The 16,221-nt window shown below is 40.0% G+C and overlaps 2 protein-coding genes across 2 annotated transcripts; both read left to right on the top strand.

Moving 5' to 3' along the window:
- Window positions 1-6,447: 6,447 nt before the first annotated feature.
- Window positions 6,448-9,416, top strand: BDB00DRAFT_792493 (uncharacterized protein; the record flags this gene model as incomplete). The annotated part of the gene is made up of 10 exons (XM_053121125.1): window positions 6,448-6,553; window positions 6,607-6,900; window positions 6,962-7,027; window positions 7,318-7,545; window positions 8,491-8,583; window positions 8,694-8,717; window positions 8,804-8,824; window positions 8,863-8,966; window positions 9,133-9,223; window positions 9,406-9,416. 10 exons carry the CDS (start codon window positions 6,448-6,450, stop codon window positions 9,414-9,416), a joined length of 1,038 nt encoding a protein of 345 aa, XP_052973940.1.
- Window positions 9,417-15,086: 5,670 nt separating this feature from the next.
- On the top strand, window positions 15,087-15,944 carry BDB00DRAFT_106554 (uncharacterized protein). The gene is made up of 3 exons (XM_053116073.1): window positions 15,087-15,314; window positions 15,409-15,759; window positions 15,839-15,944. The coding sequence occupies exons 1-2, from the start codon at window positions 15,191-15,193 to the stop codon at window positions 15,741-15,743; spliced, it is 459 nt and encodes a 152-aa protein (XP_052973939.1). The 5' UTR covers window positions 15,087-15,190; the 3' UTR covers window positions 15,744-15,759; window positions 15,839-15,944.
- Window positions 15,945-16,221: the final 277 nt, after the last annotated feature.

The following is a 16,221-nucleotide window of genomic DNA, read 5'->3' as shown; positions in this document are numbered from 1 at the left end:
GTTCGTTGTCAGCTCCTTTCAGTTAGATGGCATCACCTATATGGTAAGCAGTATATCTTCCATCTTCATCCACTTTATATCCTCGATGATTACCATAACTCTAAAGTACCTGTGGTAAGTATTGACTTTTTTTTATTTCCTGCACTTTTAGGTGAAGGTCGAGGATGGGCAGATGGTATCTTGCTCGTGCCCTGCTTTTGAACGTTGGCATCGCCCATGCAAGCATATGTTTCTTGTTGAACGGAACGAGAAGGATGTAAAAGTTCGCCCATCATTGGAAGCATGGCATACTGCATTGCAAACTGCTGCCACCAGCACATCAACTGATCCAAGCCTACAGCAACAGCAGGATGTCCAATCCGAAATGGAGCAAGAATTATCACCAACAGATAGTTTTGCTAAAGCAATCCAACAGCATACAGCAACAATTACTGCCTTAAAATGCAAGTTTGAAAGCAGAATGGTTCAAGCACGGAACCACGAACAATTGAGCTTGCTGACCGATCGTTTGCAAAAGCTCACCGAAGAAGCACAAGGCATTAGCAATGAGTTGTCTGACATTGCCGTTGTTCCCCAAAACTCCTGCTTCCGCCATCGAAATGCATAACTGAACTTGTTTCTTTTTTTTGTCCTTTATTGTATCCCTTTCTCTATAGACTTTATACTTATATATTAGCCCTTGTTTTACTTTCTTCCACTCTTGTTTCTTCTTTACAGACATATATAGTATGTAATACTCACATCTTTTGGTCCCTATGATGTATTGATAGGTACGTGTATCTCTGGTTCTAAGAGGGAATAAAGAGAATTAGTATATTGCCAATCATATTCGACGCTTGCTTACATATCATGTTTTCTATGCTTTACCTAAAACGTCCCTCTTTTCTTGAACATGAACTCCTTTACAACTCATGGCTGAAAGAGCCAACAACATAATACCTTTGACTGATCCTGCCTATATATATTAGCACATCGTTGAGAATATAACACGAATGCACTATAGCAGAAAAAAAAGCATACCTGTTAAGAACCACAGGTACAATATAAGCTGGCCGTCATCGTTCAATGATCGCTCATTCCATCGTGAGTATTAACCGTGTGTCGAAATGAAAATGTCCTACGTCAAAATGCACGATGCCTAAGAGCGAGATCTCAAGAGACCGGCGGTTAAGCAAAGCTCCTTCATAGTATATAGCTTTGAACTTTTTGTCCCCCTTTTCTTCTCTTTAACCCTTGGATCGTCCCCTGCTTCAAATGGCCATTCCATTACTGCATCTTGTGTTGAGATCTTTGCAGTAGAATCGTCAGTGTGTTTGTAAAAGGATCCGTGCTTTGTCCCGCCAGTACTTTGTTGTTGTCTTTTCCCTTCGTCTTTGTTTTTTTTTCAGGTGTCTGCTGTCAAATTGTTCTCCATTCTATTCAATGGCATTTCTAACTTGGCTCCAAGCACTTATCTTCAATGACCGTGTATGTCTTTTCTTAGTGATTATGTATTGATTGTTAATGACCAGTACTTCTTTTTTTTTGCAGTTTGTGAATAAAAGGCGCCACTCGCAGCACTGACGCACCACACGCCGTGACTCTGAAATTGGAGTTTAAAATTTTCGGTTTTGGGGGGGACTCCCCTCTGTTAAAATGGGGTGGACATAAGGGTTTTGCGTGTAGAGGGATATATCATTAGCTGAAAAACAGTGTGATATCTAGGTGATAACAAGGGTAGCAGATTCATATCACCCTATTTTTGAGCAAGGTGATATTTTCGTAAAAACCAAGTAAGTTACAGCTATCACACTGTTAAAAGAGTATGATATATAGCTTATGCATGGGGGTCGCTCATATCATATATGTAGTCGTGGTTAGGTTCTTTATTGCATTACATATGGACTGGATATTATGTGCAGCTGATTTCTTTACAGAGGTCCGCATATGCATATCTTAGTGTGTAGGTAGGTGTAGTTATAATAGAATGACGATGACTAAATGGTCTGTCTAATTGATTTGAATAGTATATAACTATTTACGGTATGGTTGGATGAACTAATTTTATTATTGTATGATCATTGACATAATTTATACAAGCAATCGAGATAATCAAAAGGGGGAAAGTTCTATTGTAATTGAAGTATGCTATATTGGTTAGTGGTAAAGAAAGGAGAGCAAGATGCAACGAAGTGAGACATCAAGGCAGGATGAGTATTAAATCATATTAATAAATTATGTGGTAAACCACAATTTTATTTATTATTCTTAATACTGTCAAGCGTTCAATTAAAAATCTAACTTTATTGATTTTAAAATGAACTGGGCGTCGTCGTACCTCTTAGCCCGTGTTAATTTGATTATAAAAAGATATAACACTTTAAAAGGTTTAAAAAGGTTTATGTAAAACCTTAACCTTTTAAAGAATTAAAAAAAAGTTAAAAAAATAAATTTAAAAGTTTAAAAAATAAAAAAATTATAATATAATTTTATTATTTTTTCCTAAACATAGTTAAACAATGATATATCCTTGATTAATAAAGCCTTGTAAGGTTTTACAGTTAAGGATTAACCCCCGATGGGTGGATCGTAATGTGCAGATGGAGACTGAATGGGACACAACATAAAGAAGAACAGTAGTAATAGAGAAAGAGATGAAGCATATTAAAAATGACATTCAATATTTACCTTCAAGTACTGCTACTAGCATCATATACAGTTTTGTAATGACCGGTCAAGTAGATATAGGCCTCTGTAATGAAAAGGAGACATGGGCAACATATAGAGGAGCAAATGGCGTTGAAAAACGTTAGTATTCAAGCCTACTAAATGTTTGAAAGGACCATAGAAGAATAGTAATGGAGAGAAAACTTACGATGCTCCTGTCAGCTAATGAGCAATATAGGTACCCCCTCTAATTATAGATAGAGTCACGCATCGGACCTCACATTGTACCTATATATAGTTCAATATCTGAATTTTTATATCTCCATTTCTCTAAGCCACAGCGCAGAAATTGCAAGAGAACCAGCCATTTGAAGCTAAGAGGTCAGCTTTTGTAAAAGTTCACATTTTTTAAAATTTGAAGTTTTATATAACTAGGTTTAATAGCTACAGAAACATACTACTAAAAGCTATATTATAGCGAGATGTGTTGAGCTCAGAGAAATACTAGAAGATAAGTAATCGTTACTATGATATCTAAGGGATAAGGGTATATTTGATCGAAATTTCAATTAGAGAAAAATATAAAGCTCAAGAGTTATCAGTAGTAAGTACATTAAAAGTGACTAATAATAATTGCATTTTATAAAAGAACCTTGTTACATGGGAAAAAGAAACCTTGTTATATGGGAAAAAGAATGACATATATGGGAATGTAGATGACAAATATCAATCTGTGTGAGAAGAATGACATAATACTGATTACTAAATAATATTGCTGTGGGAATAAAAAGAACACTGTAAGAATATAAAAAGGACCAAGTATAATTTTTCCAACCAATATCTCATCTTCCTCAACTTTATCCATTTTTATTATACCATGTCTTTTACCCACCCTAATAACCAATTCCCTTCTATAAGGAGATTTGCCAAGTTGATTGCAAAGCTTAGTGATGCTATCTCCTGAGGGTTTCACTTTATTTTTATTTATAAGTAATATATGATAAATAGTTTTGAAATAGCTTTCTGGTCAAAAATGGTGCCTTCAATGAAACAATGTACTGTGATAATGGCTCTGAGATGCATATTACCTGGCCTCCAAGTCAAAAACATCCTAGATGGCGCTGCACAAAAGCCTATTGTAATAGGGCTACAAAATCTGTTAGCAAGGGGTCATACTTCCATAGTAGGAAGGCAGACTTACATGATATCCTATAGACCCTACATGGTTTTATTGCTGGTAATTCGGTAAAGGCTGTTGTATCCAACATGATCAATAACACATATTCTTTAATCGGTCATTAACGATTGCTGTTATTTCCCTCATAACCTCACTTGTGCGGACATTTCTTTATTCATACACATCTTAGTGAGACACCAATCAGCTATGCTCAGGAAGAAGTCGTCATTATTGGGATCACGTAATTCACAATAGCTACTATCTGAGGCATTTACCCGGATGTACCTTTTACTTATGCATCATACATTACTTAATCCTATATGATTGATTTATAACATCAATTCATTCGTTCAATGCACACGCTGTGGTATCATAGTTGCTGAGGATAAGCCATTTCTTTTAAATAGTGAGAACTTTTGTTATCATAATAAGCCAGTTTTAATTCCTATCGGGTCTCGTTGACTTATTCTGTCTCTTTTAGTTTATTAGATATTACAAAGGCTTTGACAAAGGTGACGGAACTTGGCCGCCGTACAGTTGCACAGATCATCTTTGATGTTTACCAGATCATAGATAATGATATTACAGATGATGATATTACTTTGGGTAAGTTTATATTTTTCTTTTCTTCCTTAATTTAAAAGAAACTAAAAGTTTTTATTAGGTGGACCTAGTGTAACCGAGATACAGATTGATGAGAGCAAGTTTGGCAAGAACAACTACCATCGTGGCCATCCAGTTCTACGTGTTTGGGTCTTTGGGATGGTAGAAAACCGGTCTGGTCAAGTAGGAAAGGCCTTTCTTTGTATTGTTCCATATAGAACAGCTGATACATTGATTCCATTAATCCAACAATATGTCCGTCCTAGTACAAGAATCATTTCAGACTGCCATCGTCCTTATATGAGGTTGTGCCAGTTGGGATATGATCATGTAGCAGTAAATCATGATGTTGGTTTTGCCACAGTAAACTACAGCAGAGGGAATACAGATGGCGATCAGCTTTTCAACTCCAATATGATTGAAGGTATAATATTCTCTTTATTGATTTTTGCTTTCTTATCTTCTTAGACTTACTTTTTTTGTAATAGGATTTTGGACAGCTGTAAAACGTACTATTGATGCTTGTCCTTGGAAACTCTTAGAGTTCTTATGGCGCCGTAAGCATCAGAACCAGTGGCAATCCCTCTTACAAGGCTTGAGTGATATTCAGTTTGAAGAGGGTAGTACTTCTACTACTTCTGTTAACCATGAGGATATTGCTACTGATTTGCCTACAAGAGCGCCTGGTGATTACTCAAGATATCATAGTTCTAACTCAGAGGAAAACAGTGGTCAAGATAGCATGAGTTTTGTTGATCTTGCTGATTACAGAGATGATGGGTTACTTGATCATATTGATTATGACTCTGATTCCACCAGTGCTGGCATTTCCGATGGCCCCTTTTTCCGACAGTGTCGGAAATGGGTCGTAAATGATTTCCGACGTTGGTAATGTTGGAGATTCATAAGGGTGATTTTCGAACTATGAATAAAGAGTAATTTTATATTTTAGGACACACATTGACGTTAAATAAGTAATGTTATTTATATGATATCTGTATAGAAAACGTTAAAAACAGTCAGCAATTCATGCATAGTGTATCTTGGCTGCAGCCTATATTGACCACAGCATGAAGTCCATATACCATATCGATAATCTCTCAAACATGGATCACAATCGAGAATAACTCAGGACCAACCATTATCAGTACTTCGTTTCAATCCAATATCGATAATCTCTCAAACATGGATCACAATTGAGTCAGCTTCGTTTCTATCTAGTTTATCTGAGCTGAGCGCGTTGTACCTATCAAAGAGCAGATACCAATCCCAGCACTGACAAAGGTGAGACTTCACTAAACAAGGAACACACTGATCAAGGCATAATGACTCTTTATAATCAGAAGACAACGTCCATTATCTTGACCGCCAAACTCAACCTTCCCATCCTTCTTCATCTTCGCAACATCTGAAATCCTGCATGTCTGCGATCCATTCATCAGTTCATCCAAACGGAAGCCTAGACAGCATCTTCAATAGTATATAAAGGGTTGTGAGTTCATTCAATAGAAATCATCTCATATTTGACTCTCACTGTATTTCATATTGTCTTTTATTTTTACCTCTTTTCTTTTATTATCTATCCACAACCCACATTTATCACAACAATTCATCATCAACTACGTACACCACATTTCCATCTTTAACTTCATATTTTTATAAGAACCTACTACATTCCGACATGTCCAACAACGCTGAACGTACTGGCTTAAACTCTTCATCGCAAACTGCTTCTCAAGCTCCATTGGCCGGCCGTAGGGCTAATACCCTTACATCAGGATTTTTTGATACCTTTGATCAATTCAAGAATGGAACACCCGTGGCAACTATGTTGTATGCTCCGGCGAGCGGAAAGCAATAATAAAATTTGCACAGGCAGAAGGCCCTTGAAGCCCGAGGCGGTGACTGCCTCTGCATCCTCGGCTAATTTTGAGCACTAGCTCATTGCCAATCCCAGTCCAAAAAAATCGAATAAAGTAATTATAGCACACCATAACAACTTTTAATCGCTGAAATAGATCATGGACGTGCAACAAACAAATGTTCCTTCAAAATTCGTTCGAGAAACGACCACTTACCAGGCCTTCATACACTTGGTTACTAATGGCAGCCCAGAGGAAAAGCAATGTCAGTCGTACACGTACAAAATGATAAATTAGTGCTAATAAACAAATTTACAGATTGGGGCAGCTTCGTTACAGGTGATCGATTAGCTGCTATGGGTGCTGCTGATCCGGTTTTGAAGTCGGCCTACGACACCATAAAGAAGGACGAAACGCTCATGACTGACCTGAAGAAGAAAGCCTTCGAAATGAACGTTTTTATCGATGGCAGGACGCAACACCTCAAGGCTTATCGCCGTTTGCTGCGCAAGGTCTTGGGCGAAATGAATACCAAATTTGGTATCGAGTATTCGCTTCTTTTGAACTCGCCTGAAGAAGACTACATGGAAATGGCCCCGATGTCTTCGCCAGGTACATTTTCAAGTTTATAGATTATAAAGTATTGCTTGATTTATTTATGTTACTGTTACAGCTGGCCATAGAGCAATGGATCAAAGATGGCCCAGTCTCTTCAACAAGCGATTGACCAGGAAGAGAGGTATATATAAATAATGTTTCTGATTCGGTAGACATACAAATCTCTAATTATAAGTATATTTCTTGAAGGCCACATCGATGATCAAGATGAGCGTGGTAATGATAAATGTTTTTTACTCTCTATGCAACATGATAGCTAACCACAAGTTACTAGGTCCTAAATATACATGCCATGCTAATGAACTGAATGGTCAAATCTCGAACCTAACCTAAGACCTGATCAAAGGTATTATCATACTACTTATTAAGATATCCCTCTGGTATATTTATTCTTCGTGTTTATTTTGTTAGTGGTGCGTGGCATGACGAAGATGGAGGTTCAATGGTCTAAGTTCCGTAAAGTGGAAGGATTTGAGAATCACTATCGCCATACACAATGGCAGGTAGAAATCAAGGGTTGGGATTTCGGATCTGACCCTCTCAAGAAGCCTAATGCTATGCAATGTGATAAACATGAGTTGCTCGAGGCGTTGAAAGCGGGAACTATTTCCTTTATTGGTCCTGCAAGACCATCTGGAGGTAAAGAGTGTCTAATAATTTTATAAATGACCACCTAACAAGTAATAATTCATCCCTATAGTGACGTTCCCAATATTGCAGGAAGAACGACAAAAACAATAGATATCTCGCTCGCTCCCTTTTTCACTATGGCCAGGGTTTAATTAATTCTTATGTTTTTGCTAGAATACTGACAGATTTTCATAGTGAACTTCAATACGTTCAGCTGCTGTGGATAGCACTGTAGGTACCGTTTTGGGTTGACAAATTCCCATCTTCTATTAAATAGGGAAGGGTGCTTACGATTTTAATCCCAGCTAAAATCCAGATTTGGAAATTTCACTTTGTAACGGTCATGCTTTTTTAACGTTACACGTTCCTGAGAGACTTGGGTAAACTTCAACTTTGTGTCGTCTTCCTAGACTATTACCACATTGCATTTCCCAATATGAGTTCCGAAGAGGTGTACTACTTGATTTCATCTGCCATCAACGACATTTGAGGTCTTTCTGTAAAAATCGTTGAGCATTTTCCACCGTTAGCCGGGATTCTGACAGACTGCTCTAGATGAGCTACAAATTTACTAACTATTTTTTTCTGCACATTTCTCGACAAAGCAGTCGACCGATCATGCCTGTCACTGTGGCTCGGATCGCAATGAGCCATGTCCAGTGCATTCTTGCAGTGTTTCAGTAGAATAGGCAACGCATATTTTAACCATGTGTATTTGAATATTACTGCTGCAGCAGTTTGCTTACAAAGCTACAGATAGTTCGTTTTTGTAAAAACTTTTGCGCCTACGTTTTGTATCTGTGGCTCGAGCACCCATCGTAGGCGGTAGGCGTAATCATAGAGAATGCCCACTTAACCCTATCAACTGCGGTACTGTGTACTTACTAATTTTTTGGTGATAATGCAATTTTGCTGAAAAGATTACAAACAAACCTCCTCCAATACTCGCTCTAGCTACTACCTTGCCACGATCACCTGTGCCTATGATCAACAGTTCGCCTCCACCAACTTCTCCTGCTGTCGCTGCCCCACCTTTTAGAGCTTCGGGTTTAGAGCGGGGCAGCGCCCTAACGGGAGGGTCAGCGGGAGGGAACGTCCTGCAAATATAATTATCAATGTCATATTAGCAAAAGCATCTAGATCGTAACAAATAATAGAATTTCGGGTCTTTGCTTTGGTAAGTAAGTAGGGCGAGCAAAGCGAGCTTTGTTTAGGGTGTACGGTCACATCTTTAGTAGGTAGAGCGAACAAAGCGTGCTTATTTTAGGGTGTAACAATCACATTTTTAGTAAGTATGATAGAGCGAACACAACGGCCTAGGTTTAGGGTGCAACAATCACACCTTTCATAATGTCCCAGAATTTCCACCTCAACAATTGTCCAATACCCGTTTCAAAAGCAAGAGAATTCCACCTCTAAGATTCCGACCTGTAAATTTTACGAAGAAACTGAACACGATCTGTTCAGTTGCGAGGATTGCCCGGGTATGGGACATGAATCGTCTGAGAGTTCGGAGTGCATTAACTCGAGTAACTGACACAGTAATCAGCTACATAATCTTAATCTGAAAGAGGTATTGCCTTTAGGCATTTTTAGTGCAGTGATGACAATGACTTCAAGACCAAAATTATAAAAAACACCATTCTCACTCCTGTCAAGCAGAACAAATTTTCAGCATTGTTTGAAGGTAAAAGGGGGGGTGGTAGGGGGCATTGCCCCCACCTAGGGTCTGGGGCAGAGCCCCAGTAAACTGGTCCGTAGAGGACAGATGCTGACACGCAGCGAAGCGGAGGGGCTCACATCGTCCGGAAGCGAAGCGGAGGGACCAGTTTATATATTTTAATAAGCAAAGGTACGTTCTATATGTAGCTGGCTACTAATCGGTTACGCCATGATTCCAAGCAATATGACCAACGAATCAGACTTGTGATGTTAATCCAACATCCATATGAGAAGTGATATAAGAGTTTGTATCGTTCATATACAAGTTGTGAAATGTCATAAGAATACAAAAGCATTAGTCTTATCCTTGCCTATGGTTGCTCTTACTGAAGATCAAAAGTCAATAAAGATTTAGTTCGACGAATGTATGTGATAACGAAAACATACTAGGATAGCCAGGCGACACAGTAAAAAGGCAACCTAGATAGATGGTCCCACAATAGGGAAAGGGATTTCTGTTGTGTTTTTTAATAATGCTGGCATCACAATGTTTTGCTTAAACAGAAAAGTTCATAGACCCCCTACATCTGTATTCATGCCGCACCTTGATTCGTCTCGTTGCTATATACTCATATCATTATTTTGTGTGCAAGACTTGAATTTTCCGTGGATCTGAAAAATTTTAAGTAGTCACCAGATATAAGAAAAAACGCTAAGTCGACACATGGAGGGAGAAAATAACGAAGTCCTCAACTTGAAATAAAAGCGGCCAAGTTATATATTTATATAAATATTAAAATCGACTTTGGTGGTTTGTTTCGTTAGATGTGTTGTGCTCCTAAGTCGTTGATGTTGACCATGAAGTCTCAAGAGACTGGGAGACTTGGTTAATGTAACGGGCAGCAATGGGCATATAGTTACTTGCATTAACTTTATCTGCTTGCTCGGATAGTTTCTGGAAGGTCACCTGGAATCTATTACAAAGTTAGTAACAATATGGATAGCGCACATCATATATATTATATACCTTTCCAAAAATTGCTGAAACAGCTCTTCTTGGGATGGGCTTGCTTCTGTTTCTGTAGCGGTGGAAGTGGGGACAGCAGATGACCGGTGCACAGGTGGCAAGGAAACATTTTCTACCCTATTAAGCAAATACATGCGTTTGCATGTTGAACCTCGTTGGATGAAGTCAGGGCAGCGACATTGCACTATAGTATTGTCTTCAGTAGTAATTATGGTTGCTCTCATTTCGCTCCGAACAGAGAACACTATACCCTAATGTAGCAATGGAAAATACATTTTCCGTTCTCCTTCCAAAAGAGGGCTTCTCGGAGGCCTCCAATTTTGGTAGTGGCTTCTCCGATGGAAAGGCCTCCGTAGTGGCTCGCTCGGATCGATATAAAAGGAAACTGTCACTTTCATAAAGTAATAAAAGTATCGAAAGAAAAATACACCCTCTATTCTTCATCTATTTTAACAATATTCCACTATCAGCCATCATTCGCTGCCCAACGCACAATCATCTTGAAGAAAAAAGACGTCGTCGAGCAGCATTCATCAAGCTCTTGACGCAACTTGTAGCACCCGCCATAGAAATGCTTCCTTCGGTCAATGCGAACATCGTCGCAGCTTACGCTGGTTCGCCGCATCATTTTCGAGCAGCCAAGATCCCAAGAATTCACAGCACGGAATATTGGACATTGACCCACTCGAATCTTCGCGATGACGACGGTCCTGGCAGCTATAAATATCATTACCGCATGCGCAAATCCACATTGGAATGGCTTGTCAATACTTTGTCTGTGCATCAGGAATTTGTGTCAGAGTCATCAAGAATGACACTAGCTTATATTCAAGTCTGCTGCGTACTATGGCGTTTTGCAAATACTCACATTGGATACAGAGTCTTTGAGACGCAATTTGGCTTTTCTCAAGGATTGTACCACAACTTTACTGTGCGATTCATAAAAGCTATTTGCGACATCCATGGCTCCAAGATCAAGTGGCCACGCTCTCCGGAAGAAGCCCGTGAAGCTTCCAACGCCTTTTCTTTGCCCTCCGATTTACCTACCTCTCGAGATGCCTCAGCAAGGCTGCAAGGGGCGATTGGAGCTATGGATGGCAAGCTCGTGGTGATCCACAAACCAATGAAGCAAGGTCAACGGTACTTTGACTGCAAACTGCATCACTCGATAAACTTGCTTGCTGTGTGTGCTGCAGATGGGCGCTTTACTTTTAGTAACGTGGGTCAATCAGGTACAGTAATCTACAAGAGATATATTAATGTCTTTAACGTACACGTTGCTGACTGCAACTGCATCACAAATATATGTTCACTACGGTGAACTCACGACGCCCGCCTTTAATAACAGTGCGCTCAATACCAGACTGCTGAGTGATCCTGAACAATGGTGTCCTAATGGAACATACATTCTTGCTGGTTAGTAGTCCTGTACTTTTGATGTTCTACAGCTTTGCTTATATTCTGCATTTGAACCTATTCATAGATTCTGCTTTTCCTCTGCGGCAAGCAATCATAACGCCGTATCCTAGCTCATCAACTGATCCAGCGGAAAAGCGATTCAACAAAGTCCATTCTTCAATGCGAATGGCTATTGAGCGAGCATTCGGTCGTCTTGTTTCCTAGTGGAGGTTCATGCGACATTACATGTACCTCATGGATCATACAAACCTGACGCTGGTGATTTATGCCTGTTGCATACTCCAAGATATCTGTATCGAGCAGCTCGATCTGCACTCTGACGAACTGTTTCCATTGAACACAGAAGAGGATGAACAAACCGGACGTATATCAATAATAGATACTGATAGACAGTCTAGTGCAAGAGAAGACAGTACAAGGTTGTTTGCACAAGGGCGTCAGAAACGCGATATGCTTAAAGAATCATTGTCCTCAAATCAATAAACGTGATACCTTATACATTGCTCCAGTAATCGCTCTATATCTTTTAGATATTGACGTGAAGTGCTGCTTGGTACTAAAAGTTCGCGTATAAAATAATTGGGCATCTTTTCGTAGCAGTTATTGTCTGTAATGGCATGACTAGTTTTCTTCTTCACATTCTGTAAAGTGCAGTAAAGTGCTATATTAGAAGATATTAGTCATCACACAGGGTATTCTAGATACACTTTTAACAATTCTGAATAAATGCCATATTATAATATGAGAAAATTTATTGTTCTTCTTCATTATTAATACTAGGCTCTCCACTTCTATTTGTGTTTGTAGGGCTACCAAACAAATCTCTTAGTGTCTGCAAGTACATATCATGCCGGCGGTCTTCTGCTTCCTGCGCCTCTCGCGAACGCCGGTCTTCTGCTTCCTCAAACCACTGGAATGCCTCGCTGATGCTGGCAATGAGGCGATCGGTTTGCCGATTGGCATTCTCAAGGACAAGCTCTTGAAAGGCCGCTGTTCGTCGTCGCTGTGTGGGCCGCTCGCTGACATCGTTATCGTTATCCCTTTCTCATTGGGTGCTATTGACAACGAGGCCATCGAGGGAATCCATCGTGGCAGGAGGTACAATTGCAGTATCAGTTCCCACAATTCTGTCTACAGCGTCGTAGTAGCACCATCGCTCCTGACCTGAAGGGCCGTTCTTACCACTGTTGCGAATTATAGCCCTAACATCACGATATTCATCGACCAGATCTTGCCATTTCTTCTGCAATGCTTCTTTACTTCGACCCAACAAATCAGCTGCAACATATTCAGAAAGTATTTCGTTCTAGATGCGGCCTTTGGCTTGCGTTTTAATGACAGTCTTCAGTCTATCGTATCTAGTTCCAACAGCAGTAATGAGAGCGTCGATGTGAGCCTCGTCCCATGTATGGCGTCGTGTAGAAGTACGAACAGGTGTCTGCGAACCAGGTGGAGTTGATGTCATGTCGTTGCTGCCATCATTGTCATCACCATCAATGGCCGCTGATGCAGGCAATGCATCTTGAACCTAGGATTCTTGTGCTTGCATCGGTGCTTCTGAATCTTGCCGTTGCTGTGTCTGCTGCTGTTACTGAGGATCTGATGATGAACTGGCGGGTGTCCACATCAAGATTTGAAAGTTGTTGTGGTTGTTGCTGTTGTTTGGTATAATAGGTATTAGAAAAAATAGAGAGGCAATGGATGAAGTGAATTATAGAAATTTATTTATTAGCTTCTACTATATTCACAGCGTATATATATATATATATATATACAGTCGGGTACAAAGTTTCTTATGGCAATCGCGTTGTTATTCATGCAACACCTCGGGGTATGTACAGAAAAGGAAGTTTCTCGGCGCGGTGCGCCTTTATGTTCGATCCAAGTAGAGAGGACTTTGAATTCTTGCAAAACTATTTTGGGTTCTCTGTTCGGAGCGAAATGAGAGCAACCTATATACGAGTCGTTTTCCGGATTTGTAAAAATCTAACCCTAACATGGCCACCATCCTGCCAATCTACATAATCAAATGCAACAGTATCTACGACATTCCCAGACAGTATGCAATTTGAAGAATAAAATATATTCTTTATTCATTAAAAATACAATCTATATATCTAAATATATGTCTATGTACATGTACTTATACTATCCTAATTACCAAAACTTACCTGGAATTGCAGCTGCAGCATCGTAACGCGCCAATTCACCTTGATTGCTGACTATTGCTTAGAACTGGAGCTGTGCTTGTACATGGGATGCCATCACATCCGGGAATGCATTATCCCAAAGGATGTACACGAGGACATCCGCACGTGACGTTTAAGTTTTCCAAGGTAAGCTTCTTTCAGGGTACAATGCCATGATTCAACGTAATTGTTTGTGTTCATATGACCTTGAAACTGATAAAAAATATAATAAACACTTTAAATATCACTACAAATTCTACTTACTTGGATCAGTGCTTGAACACCTACCTGACGCTACGCATTACTCCATTTTTCTTTCTTAGGTAAATACTCTTGGTCAAAATAAACCTGAAGAGCAGCCATATCCCAATCCTCTTCGTATTCCATACAGAATAACTGCAGCTCGTCGTACGCCAGCTCAAATCCCTCTTCAGTGGAAGCTCGTAGCATATCATCCAACCTGTTGAAGGCTTCATCCTGCATCATCTTCACCTCACGCGAGTGTGTTAAATCACCTGGACGAACAAACACCTTCTTCGCAACATTTTTACGCCAAGCACGTTTGATATGCCAATGGCAAATCAGTACTTGCACGTCGTCACCATAAGCAGACAGGATGCCAGCCATTTCGGTATCCGAGTTATCGATCATAATGCACCGTGGCTGATAATGTACGTCTTGCTTCAGCCATTTGAGCCAGAATTCGACAGGGTACTGCGAGTCCGAGTTCGTCAACATCCAGCAAAGTGGGGCACCTTTTCCTGTCTCCTGGCAGCGAGCAACAAGTGTATACAGGTAGCACTGCGATTATACACCATCTATACATGTGCCATGAGTCGAATCGAGGCAAACAGTACCGCCATTGATGTTAAGCTCCTAAATAAAATAGCATAAAAAAAACAAGGAAGCGGATACCATATCAATAAAGAGCTTCATTCTGTATCGACTCGTCGAATTATCATGTTCCTGTTTCTTACCGTCAATTGCTAATTAGACATAAAAGCGAGCAGAAACATGCCATCTTGGTAGGTAGACAAGTTCTTGGATATCCAATGGCCATTTTCTTCCTCGATCTTGCTGCCCCAGAGAAGAAGGCTATCCTCAAACATGGGGGAGAGATATGACCGCCTCTTCATAACATTGGTCATCGCATAATAAACTTCTTGATATGAAAGGCGCAGCAAATGAGGAATGTTGTTAAATCCCTAGAGAGAATCTGACCTAAACGGTTCTTATCAAGATGAATCATACTCTTGATGTTAGTCCACGTCAAATCCTGTTCTACCAACCGCTCAATCAGCGCTTTGGTTTCCCTTGATATAGGGGCAGTGCGCATATCATCAATACTGTTTGGCTGATGCCCTTGGTGCTTCCAGAAGTAATTGATCGTAACCATATCCGGAGCTTTACTCATAGATCGAACTTTTATACTGGCTGTACAGCCACAGGGAAGGCGACCATCTCTGTTCCCCGCAGGGTTGGTAAGAGGGGCACCTGCACGATGGCAAACGAAATGCTATAATACACTATGTGCTTAATAGTGATGATTATGACAAATCTTACTGCTAACTATAGGCAACATGAGATACCTGGTTGAAGGAAATCGTTGCCGGACGACCTCTCTTAGGGGCCCTTCCCTGTTCGTTCGACGAAGCCACTTGTGTTCCTTGACGTGGGGCATCGTATGGACCAAATGTAGCAATAAATTAAGCATTACGACCAGTCTCACTGCTGTAGATTCCACTGGTCTTGCTAACAAACTTGCACGCCATTCGCTTCTCTTCATCTTCTATCCACTTCTGAAATTGCGTACGCGCCATCTCAAACTTAACAGGACAAACTGTGGAGTATGGTTGAGGCTGCTCGGTAACTTGCTTGCGGAAAACTCGGATTGTGTGGTCAATAAATAAGGACATTGGGAAAAAGGTACAATAGTAGTGGCAGTAAAAGGATCGATATAAGGCAGGCCCGCCTGATTTGTTTACTAAAAATGTTTTTTTCGTAGTCCAGGCATTTTGGAATCCGCTATTTTCTTACATTTCTCTATTTTGTGCCTATTCTGAGTTACATGACTCATAGTGATTGATCGATTTTCCTTGTAAAAGCTTTGGTGGCTTAATAAAAATAGATATTTTCATTTCAATACTATTGTCCAACATGGCATCAAGCAAAACTACATGTAAATATCTCTTATAAAATATCCTTGATTTTTGGGAAAGCTTGCTCATTAAATTCAATAAGTTGCAATACCCGTAGCAAGGCATATGGCCAAAAATCGTCTCTCAACAGACATATACGCCTGGTTCACGACCCCGATTTTCACGAAAGAGGTCATGGTGTGCAGTATGTATGAGGCCCCAAGCAAGAGCATCCAAACCGGCGAAACCT

This window comes from Zychaea mexicana, assembly GCF_025766255.1.
Source record: "Zychaea mexicana strain RSA 1403 chromosome Unknown BDB00scaffold_131, whole genome shotgun sequence".
Classification (NCBI taxonomy): domain Eukaryota; kingdom Fungi; phylum Mucoromycota; class Mucoromycetes; order Mucorales; family Lichtheimiaceae; genus Zychaea; species Zychaea mexicana.
This window is presented reverse-complemented; position numbering and strand designations above follow the sequence as displayed.

Coding starts and splice junctions, on each gene's coding strand:
- BDB00DRAFT_106554 (XM_053116073.1), top strand. CDS start 15,191: ATGCCCTTGGTGCTTCCAGAAGTAATTGATCGTAACCATATCCGGAGC. Junction 15,315..15,408: donor CTCTGTTCCCCGCAGGGTTG/GTAAGAGGGGCA, acceptor TGCTAACTATAG/GCAACATGAGATACCTGGTT.